Raw genomic sequence first — 9,802 nt, 5'->3', positions numbered from 1 at the left:
CTATGTGAGAGCCTGCTGGGTGTGCACACCGGGCATAGATAGTGCATGGATCGGTGTCCTATGTGAGAGCCCGCCGGTTGTACACACCGGCATGGATAAAGCCGTACATGAGAGCTGCTGGTTGTGCATGGATTGCGGTGGTGACATCATACCATATCAATGTAATGAGTTTTTATGGGTACTATTTGATGTACACAGGAGATAAAATATCCAGAGTGAAAAGTTTTTATGACTTTATTGTGAATAACATTGTTGGTTTTCATATGTTTGAGACAGACTAAATTTATTGTAGTCCGCCCAAGTCACACAACTTTCAACTGAGTAACCAATGATCTCTGATATGACCCAACACCTACTACTGCCTACGAATAGCATCTTTGTAATAATCCTGTCCAAGTCTGTTGGACCTCCAGCTTTCTCTTCTTCCTCGATCCTCACTAAATTCAGCCTGTAGGATTCATGGGATAACAATGCGGGACAAATAGCAATGCAACAACAAGATTTAGTGATACAAATATAGAAATGGAGCTACTTTCATTGAGAACTTGTGGGATGAAGAAGGATGGAGGAAGGTATGAATACTCTGTACATTTGTCTGAATAAAGACGAGTGAAGATCACACGAGAAGAGATGGACACACCCTTCCCCAATGTCCACTGCTGACACCGTGCTCACCACCAAGCTCAGAAGAAGTGGCACACCTAACAATTGACTCCACATGTAGGGACAACATAAATCGGTCACGTTGTGTCACCCAGTCCCGACCAGCTCAGCCTCTCCATCCTCAATGTTGGTGTAGACAGTTGTATGTCTCATGTGGGTCCTCACCACTCGTGGAAGGTGAGAAAAGTCTAAGAGCTGATGATCTGTCCTGACCACGTCTCGTGCTTTGTGTGAGGAGACAGGTGGGTGAGGATGACCTCCACAGCTTGGAATTTCTGATTCTTGGGTGGAATTGGGCACATCTTGTATGTTACTTCATCGCCTTCCACTGGTACATATTCACCCTCGATGCTGGAATACAATGAAATCACGTTAATATACATCGTGTGGAAGAAAGGAACAAAATTCATCATCTATAAACAGAATGCAGGCATGGAAACAAAGGGGGAAACCAAGAGCTCCTAACAGATACATTTCCCTTTTTCTACAGTCCTACCAACTATCCCAACAAACTGACTGGATCAGCCAATGGTTTTTAATCCATTGTGACAATTATTGGTTATTATGAGCTTGTTATACATAACTAGAGTGTGTGCTTAGCCAAGTGTTTTCATGGCTCCTAGTAGCTCCCCTATTTGCCTGATGAAGCAGGATTGCACCTGCTAAATGCATTGCATCGTGGAACAGTCGAATAAAGCTAATTGTTGACTGAAATCGTCAAAATCGTGTCTACTTTGGGGGAGGGAAGTCCACCACTATCTCCCACTTTACACTGTTTTTAGCAATTCATTTTTTTTTATCATTTTTGATGCCTCTGTTTAAATATCTAGTGTTATAATGCAGAGATGGATAGAGATATGGACAAGTCCAAAACGGCCCAACAACTGGCTGACATTGAGTAGGACATAAAGCTATTCTGTTCATCGATTAGTTGGTTTATTGGCTAGGTGGTTCTCGACTGAGATGGATGATCAGGACTCGCTATGCTGAGAATGTAGCATGTCTATGGCAACCCGTGATTGCCTGTTGGCTAGCGACATGTCTTGTGGGCTAGTGACACAAAGCAGGCCTTAGAAGCAGCAGGAGAAGCAGACTTATGCTGGGAATACACGCTTCGTTTTGTAGCTGATTAGATGGTGCGATAATTTCCGACATCTCCGATCTCCCTTTCCATTCTTTTGCTGCTCGATTTCTGATAGAAGTGAATGGAAAAAGATAAGAAAAACGAGAGGAAGATAAGAATTGAGAGCTACAATCGAACGGCAAAAACAATGGAGAGCAGAAATGCACGGCAGAAACGCACCGCGTATTCCCAGCATTAGAAGCAGGCATTAGACAATGCAGTACAGTACAAATTGGTTGAAAGAGGCGCCCTGGTGGTAAGTAAAAGCACTTAAAAGCAGTTTAAAATTGACAAGGTATTTTGAGGTGGCTTACCTCAAATAACGAAAATCTTTGATGAAACAAAGGATTTTATTAATAGCACAGGCAACGCGTTTCACGGGTCTGAGCTCGCTTCCTCAGGCCAAATAACAGTGCCGAGCTACAGCGAGAAAGTCAGCATAGGGAGCCTCTCAAGGGGTTGAGACAGAACACACGTGGGTTACCACGGTGGGAACCTGTCCCCCTTCTTTTTTCAAGGAGAGCGACCGTATCCAGATCCCTAGGGGTCACCCCGAGTGGAGTCGGGTTTGTTGTCTCCACCTACTTCCTGTGGTCGGTTGCCCCACTGCAACCCACCTTTGTGAGTAGTTTTTTTTCTACCCTTTATATCCAACATTGGTTTGACATATTACAGTATTGGGCTCCCGTCCCTGTCTCCTGTGTTTTTTTCCAGAGGGTGCACAGACACCCACACTTTGCTACTAATGCAGTACAGTGTGCATTCTGCAACATGTATGATCAGCAGATTGAGGGTGTGTCCTGGGTGTGTACCTGTTGCCCAGTTAGAGGCTGAAGTCAGAGAGCTAAATGAGACGCATACACAACATGGAGAAGAGCTTGGTTCTCACGATCCAGACACTGGATGGAACCGTTGAAGATGAGGTGGGTGGAGTAAAGCCGGAGCAAGAAGCAGAGGTAGCCGCTAGTTGGGTCACAGTTAGAAGGGGTAGGGGAAAAAGTGGCAGGGAGGCTAGTCCCGAGTTGTCCCTCCCTAATAAGTATGCTTGTTTGCGTAATATTGGGGAGGATGATTCAGGAGTAGCAATGCTGCAGCAGGATGTGCTCCTTAGCAACCAAGGGGCAGACTGCTGTAACGAGAAAGGGAATAGGAGTGCAGCTAAGGCTAGACAGGTACTGGTGGTAGGGGATTCAATTATTAGGCGCACAGATAGGGTAATCTGTCAAAGAAACCGTGAATGCCGTACAGTCTATTGTCTCCCGGGTGCTCGGGTTCGGTATGTAGCGGAAAGAATTGACAGATTATTGGGTGGGGCTGGGGAAGACCCAGCTGTCATGGTACACATTGGCACCAATGACAAAGTTAGTGGGAGATGGAAGGTCCTCAAAAATGATTTTCATGTATTAGGAGATAAACGTAAAGCAAGGACCTCCTTGGTGGTGTTCTCTGAAATACTGTCAGTAGGGCTGGATTTACCATAAGGCAGTGTAGGCACATGCCTACACGCGCCTGATGATGGAAAGGCGGCTCACTCCCCTCCCTGAGCTCCTCCTTCCCTATGTAGAGTCCTGATGAGAATGTAAATGAGAGGTTACTCCCCCTGCTCTCAGCATTCCACTGGCGAGATCTCCCTTCACTCGGGGGCACCTCTGGCTACCTAATACTGATACTCCTGTAGCTACCTATGACAGGCAAAGGAAGTAAGCTGTGTGCTGGGACAGCAGCACACTTGCGGTGCAGTTCGGGGAGGTTTGTAGGTACATGGGGGGCGGAGTCTAAGGTGCCAGGACATCTGTGCCTATAGGCTGCTGTGAGGTACAGTTGTGTTCAAAATTATTGAAACTGAGTGTTTTGGCCAGTGTGACATTGATTTTGATAATTTCAGTCATCTTGTTTACAATTAAATCAAATAGACACTTGTAAGTCAGACAAATATAACATAATGTTTATAATTAAATAACCACAAATGTCTTTTCTGTGCTCACATCATTATCAATTTTATTCAACCCCCAAGTGACATTAATTCTTAGTACTTAGTACAACATCCTTTTCCAGTTATAACAGCTTTTACACATGAAGCATAGCTTGCCACAAGAGTCTTGCAGCGATCTACGGGTATCTTAGCCCATTCTTCATGGGCAGAAGCCTCCAGTTCAGTCACATTCTTAGGCTTGCGCGCTGCAACTGCTTTCTTGTCCCACCAGAGGTTCTCAATCGGATTTAAGTCTGGTGACTGCGATGGCCACTCCAGAATGTTCCAGCCTTTAATCTGCAACCATGCTCTAGTGGACTTGGAGGTATGCAATGCTTGGGATCATTGTCCTGTTGAAAGGTCCAACGTCTCCCAAGCCTCAGGTTTGTGACGGACTGCATCACATTTTCTTCCAATATCTCCTGGTACTGAAGAGAATTCATGGTACCTTGCACACGCTGAAGCCTCCCTCTACCTGCAGAAGCAAAACAGCCCCAAAGCATGATTGACCCCCCGCCATGCTTCACAGTAGGCAAGGTGTTCTTTTCTTCATAGGCCTTGTTCTTCCTCCTCCAAACATAGCGTTGATCCATGGGCCCAAACCGTTCTAATTTTGTTTCATCAGTCCACAGAACACTACCACAAAAGTTTTGGGTTGAATAATTTTGAACACAACTGTACATCTGGGCCTGATTGCCAGTTAGAGTTGATTTTACAGCCACGTGCATGTAGAATCGAAATTTAAATGAGACAGCTGTGACCGCGGGAGAGGGGGGAAGTTAACATACCGATGCGGCCATGTCACGTCTCATGTCACTCCTACACTTCCTCCTTCTATCCGGAAGGACGAAGCGTAGGAGTGACATTGAACACGACGTGGCACGCATCACATCAGATGGTACTTTAAACCGCCCAGGGTCTGCTCCTGTAATAGAGGCTGGGCCTCATGGACTGACCCTGTGATAGAGGCTGGGCCTGAGGGTCTGCTCCTGTAATAGAGGCCGGGCCTCATGGACTGACCCTGTGATAGAGGCTGGGCCTGAGGGTCTGCTCCTGTGATAGAAGCTGGGCCTCAGGGTCTGCTCCTGTAATAGAGGCTGGGCCTCATGGACTGCCCCTGTGATAGAGGCTGGGCCTCAGGGTCTGCTCCTGTGATAGAAGCTGGACCTCAGGGTCTGCTCCTGTGATAGAGACTGGGCCTCATGGACTGGACTGCCCCTGTGATAGAGGCTGGTCCTTGGGGGCTGTTCCTGTGATAGAGGCTGGGCCTCAGGGTCTGCCCCTCCTTGTGATAGTGGCTGGGCCTCAGGGTCTGCCCCTCCCTGTGATAGAGGCTGGTCCTCGGGGGCTGTTCCTGTGATAGAGGCTGGGCCTCAGGGTCTGCCCCTCCTTGTGATAGTGGCTGGGCCTCAGGGTCTGCCCCTCCCTGTGATAGAGGCTGGTCCTCGGGGGCTGTTCCTGTGATAGAGGCTGGGCCTCAGGGTCTGCCCCTCCTTGTGATAGTGGCTGGGCCTCAGGGTCTGCCCCTCCCTATGATAGAGGCTGGGCCTCAGGGTCTTCCCCTCCCTGTGATAGAGGCTGGAAACACTACAGGACTGACCAACTAGGGGGAATGCGTTACTGGATCTGATCATTTCTAGTAGACCACACAATGTATCAAATGTGCAGGTTCAAGAACATTTAGGAAATAGTGATCACAACATGATAACGTTTGATCTGGTGACTGATAGGTCACGGGGCAGCGGGACCACTAAAACTATGAATTTTAGAAAAGCAAAGTTCAATCAAATTAGGCAGGCACTAAGTTTGGTGAACTGGGATAATGTACTACAAGGGGAAGACACTGAAGGGAAATGGCAAGCTTTTAAAATTGTTGTAAGGAGTGCAATAAAAATTGTAAAAAAGAAATTAGGCAGGCAAAGATTGAAGCTGAAAAACAAATCGCTAGGGATATCAAATCTAACCCAAAAAAGTTTTACAAGTACATCAACGCTAAAAAAAGAAAGGTAGACTGTATAGGACTCCTAAAGGATGAGGGTGGGAACTCAATGGTGGAGGACCAAGGGAAGGCCGAGTTATTAAATGCTTTCTTTGCTTCTGTCTTCACAAAGGAAACAGCACTGTTGCAAACTACAGAGGCGGAAGAGTCTCAATCTTCTAACTGTAATATTAAATACTTAACGCAGGAAGAAGTGAAGGCAAGACTAAATAAATTAAAACTGATGAGGCACCTGGCCCGGATGGCTTACATGAGCTCAGGCCTGGACTTGCCTCAGAGGAGCCTATAGCACAGATGTCCTGGCACCCTAGACTCCGCCCTCCATTCACAGGAGCCTATAGCACAGATGTCCTGGCACCCTAGACTCCGCCCTCCATTCACAGGAGCCTATAGCACAGATGTCCTGGCACCCTAGACTCCGCCCTCCATTCACAGGAGCCTATAGCACAGATGTCCTGGCACCCTAGACTCCGCCCTCCATTCATAGGAGCCTATAGCACAGATGTCCTGGCACCCTAGACTCCGCCCTCCATTCACAGGAGCCTATAGCACAGATGTCCTGGCACCCTAGACTCCGCCCTCCATTCACAGGAGCCTATAGCACAGATGTCCTGGCACCCTAGACTCCGCCCTCCATTCACAGGAGCCTATAGCACAGACGTCCTGGCACCTTAGACTCCGCCCTCCATTCACAGGAGCCTATAGCACAGATGTCCTGGCACCCTAGACTCCGCCCTCCATTCACAGGAGCCTATAGCACAGATGTCCTGGCACCCTAGACTCCGCCCTCCATTCACAGGAGCCTATAGCACAGATGTCCTGGCACCCTAGACTCCGCCCTCCATTCACAGGAGCCTATAGCACAGATGTCCTGGCACCCTAGACTCCGCCCTCCATTCACAGGAGCCTATAGCACAGACGTCCTGGCACCTTAGACTCTAGGAATCTACAAACCCCACCCCCAGAATATACCTCACCTCCAGCGACTGGCAAATTAATTGTGCATGCCGTTCCCCCGCCCACTGCGTGACATCACGCACATGCCACTCCATCGTCCCTCCGCCCCCCGCATAGCAGAACAGTGCATTGTCATCTATGCAGCTGACACAGGTCTGTGCAGCCTGGCCCAGCGATGTCACCCAGGGGGATGGGGTCCTGATCCCCAATGGGCGATATCCGAATATCCAGGCAGATTAAAAAAATGACACTTACTTACCTGGGGCTTCCTCCAGCCCCTTGCCTGCGCAGTACACACCACATGTGAGTGATTGTTGGTGCTCACGCAGGCGCAGTAGAGGACGACTTGGCGAGGACCCCGGGCCAACGGGAGAGCGGAGCTGCTGCGAGGGACATGCCGGCTGTCAGGGGCTGGAGGATGATCCGGGAAAGTAAATGTCATTTTTTTTTATCTGCCTGGACAGTACCTGTAAAGCCAATGGGTACCGATTAAATTAAAAAAAGTCAGATACTCACCTAAGCAGAGGGAAGGCTTAGTCCTAATGAGCCTTCCCTCTCCTCTCCCGGTGCCCGGTCCTGCTCAGGATCCCCCGTGACAGTATTCGACCAGTTCGGTCAAATACTGCCACTTCAGAAGTCTTCGGGAGCACTCGGGCTCCCGAAGACGGGCTGCTCCATACTGCGCATGCGCGAGTGCCCTCTATGACGCAATCACACGTGTGCAGTATGGAGCGGCCCGTCTTCAAGAGCCTGAGTGCTCCCGAAGACTTCCGAGGTCCCCCGCGACGGGGGATTTGAAAGGAGGATCCACCGGACACCGGGAGAGGAGAGGGAAGTCTCATTAGGACCGAGCCTTCCTTCTCCTTAGGTGAGTATCTGACTTTTTTCTTTTTTTTTTAAATCGGTACTCATTCACTTTAAGAGACTCTCAGATAAAATAACAATGCCTTCAAAATTGAGAATTTCTGAGTAGGAAGAATGATCAGCAACATAGCGTGATTTCTTCAGGTGAATATTCTGCTGTGAGAGGAGAAACAACCTTAAAAATTCCTGTAAAAATCACTGAAGCCTAAGCAGGCAAGACTTACTCAGAGATATGGACAAATATGTCTTCTGTTCCGGTCTCAGGCGTGATGAAGCCGTGTCCCTGGGAGCGGGAGAATTGCTTGCAGATACCTTTATATAGGGGTCCTGCAGAGGCCCGGGCAGTGCTACGAGGAAGCAGAAACATCTACTCTGTGAAATGTGATGCAGAAAGAGCGTCAGCCGCATGAGAAGCATGGAAAACATCACTCTCCCTCCCATGATACATCTAACTGTCCATTTATAACATCACAAAGCCTTGATATAGAAATTTAGAATCACACCTTCATCACACCTCCAGCCACGCCTTCATCACACCTCCAACCACGCCTTCATCACTCCTCCAGCCACGCCTTCATCACACCTCCAGCCACGCCTTCATCACACCTCCAGCCACGCCTTCATCACACCTCCAGCCACACCTTCATCACACCTCCAGTCCTGCCTTCATCACACCTCCAGCCACGCCTTCATCACACCAGCCACGCTTTCATCACACTTCCAGCCACATCACACCTCCAGCCACGCCTTCATCACTTCTTCAGCCACACCTTCATCACATCTCCAGCCACACCTTCATCACAACTCCAGCCACGCCTTCATCACACCTCCAACCACGCCTTCATCACACCTCCAGCCACGCCTTCATCACATCTCCAGCCACACCTTCATCACAACTCCAGCCACACCTTCATCACACCTCCAGCCACACCCTCGTCACACCTCCAGCCACACCTTCGTCACTTCTTCAGCCACACCTTCATCACATCTCCAGCCACACCTTCATCACAACTCCTGCCACGCCTTCATCACACCAGCCATGCCTTCATCACACCTCCAGCCACGCCTTCATCACATCTCCAGCCACACGTTCATCACACCTTCAGCCACACCTTCATCACATCTCCAGCCACACCTTCATCACACCTACAGCCACGCCTTCATCACACCTCTAGCCACGCCTTCATCACACCTCCAGCCACACCTTCATTACACCTCCTGCCACGCCTTCATCACACCTCCAGCCACGCCTTCATCACTTCTTCAGCCACACCTTCATCACATCTCCAGCCACACCTTCATCGTACCTTCAGCCACACCTTCATCACATCTCCAACCATGCCTTCATCACATCTCCAGCCACACCTTTATCACACCCTCCAGCCACAACTTCATCACATCTCCAGCCATGCCTTCATCACATCTCCAGCCACACCTTTATCACACCTACAGCCAAGCCTTCATCACACCTCCAGCCACGCCTTCATCACATCTCCAGCCACACCTTTATCACACCTATAGCCACACCTTCATCACACCTCCAGGCACGCCTTCATCTTACCTACAGCCAAGCCTTCATCACACCTCCAGCCACGCCTTCATCACATCTCCAGCCACACCTTCATTACACCTCCAGCCACGCCTTCATCACATCTTCATCACATCTCCAGCCACGCCTTCATCACATCTCCAGCCACACCTTTATCACACCTACAGCCACGCCTTCATCACACCTCCAGCCGCGCCTTCATCACTTTTTCAGCCACACCTTCATCACATCTCCAGCCACAACTTCATCACAACTCCAGCCACGCCTTCATCACACCAGCCACGCCTTCATCACACCTCCAGCTACACCTTCATCACATCTCCAGCCACACCTTCATCACACCTTCAGCCATGCCTTCATCACATCTCCAGCCACGCCTTCATCAAACCTCCAGTCACGCCTTCATCACACCTCCAACCACACCTTCATCACACCAGCCACGCCTTCATCACACCTCCAGCCGCGCCTTTATCACACCTCCAGCCGCGCCTTCATCACTTCTTCAGCCACACCTTTATCACATCTCCAGCCACACCTTCATCACACCTCCAGCCACACCTTCATCACTTCTTCAGCCACACCTTCATCACACCTACAGCCACGCCTTCATCACACCTACAGCCACGCCTTCATCACATCTCCAGCCACACCTTCATCACACCTCCAACCGCGCTT

The 9,802-nt window shown here is 49.5% G+C and overlaps 1 protein-coding gene across 1 annotated transcript in view; it reads right to left on the bottom strand.

The window, feature by feature from the left end:
- Positions 1-218: 218 nt before the first annotated feature.
- CSDC2 (cold shock domain containing C2) overlaps positions 219-9,802 on the bottom strand; it is a 66,130-nt gene continuing 56,546 nt past the window's right edge. Inside the window, exons 2-3 of the mRNA XM_068255003.1 lie at positions 7,803-7,925; positions 219-1,014 (exon numbers count right to left, since the gene is read on the bottom strand). Coding sequence (XP_068111104.1) covers positions 852-1,014; positions 7,803-7,925 — 286 coding nt within the window. The 3' untranslated portion in view covers positions 219-851. The remainder of the gene's footprint in view (positions 1,015-7,802; positions 7,926-9,802) is intronic.

This window comes from Hyperolius riggenbachi, chromosome 9 (assembly GCF_040937935.1).
Source record: "Hyperolius riggenbachi isolate aHypRig1 chromosome 9, aHypRig1.pri, whole genome shotgun sequence".
Classification (NCBI taxonomy): domain Eukaryota; kingdom Metazoa; phylum Chordata; class Amphibia; order Anura; family Hyperoliidae; genus Hyperolius; species Hyperolius riggenbachi.
This window is presented reverse-complemented; position numbering and strand designations above follow the sequence as displayed.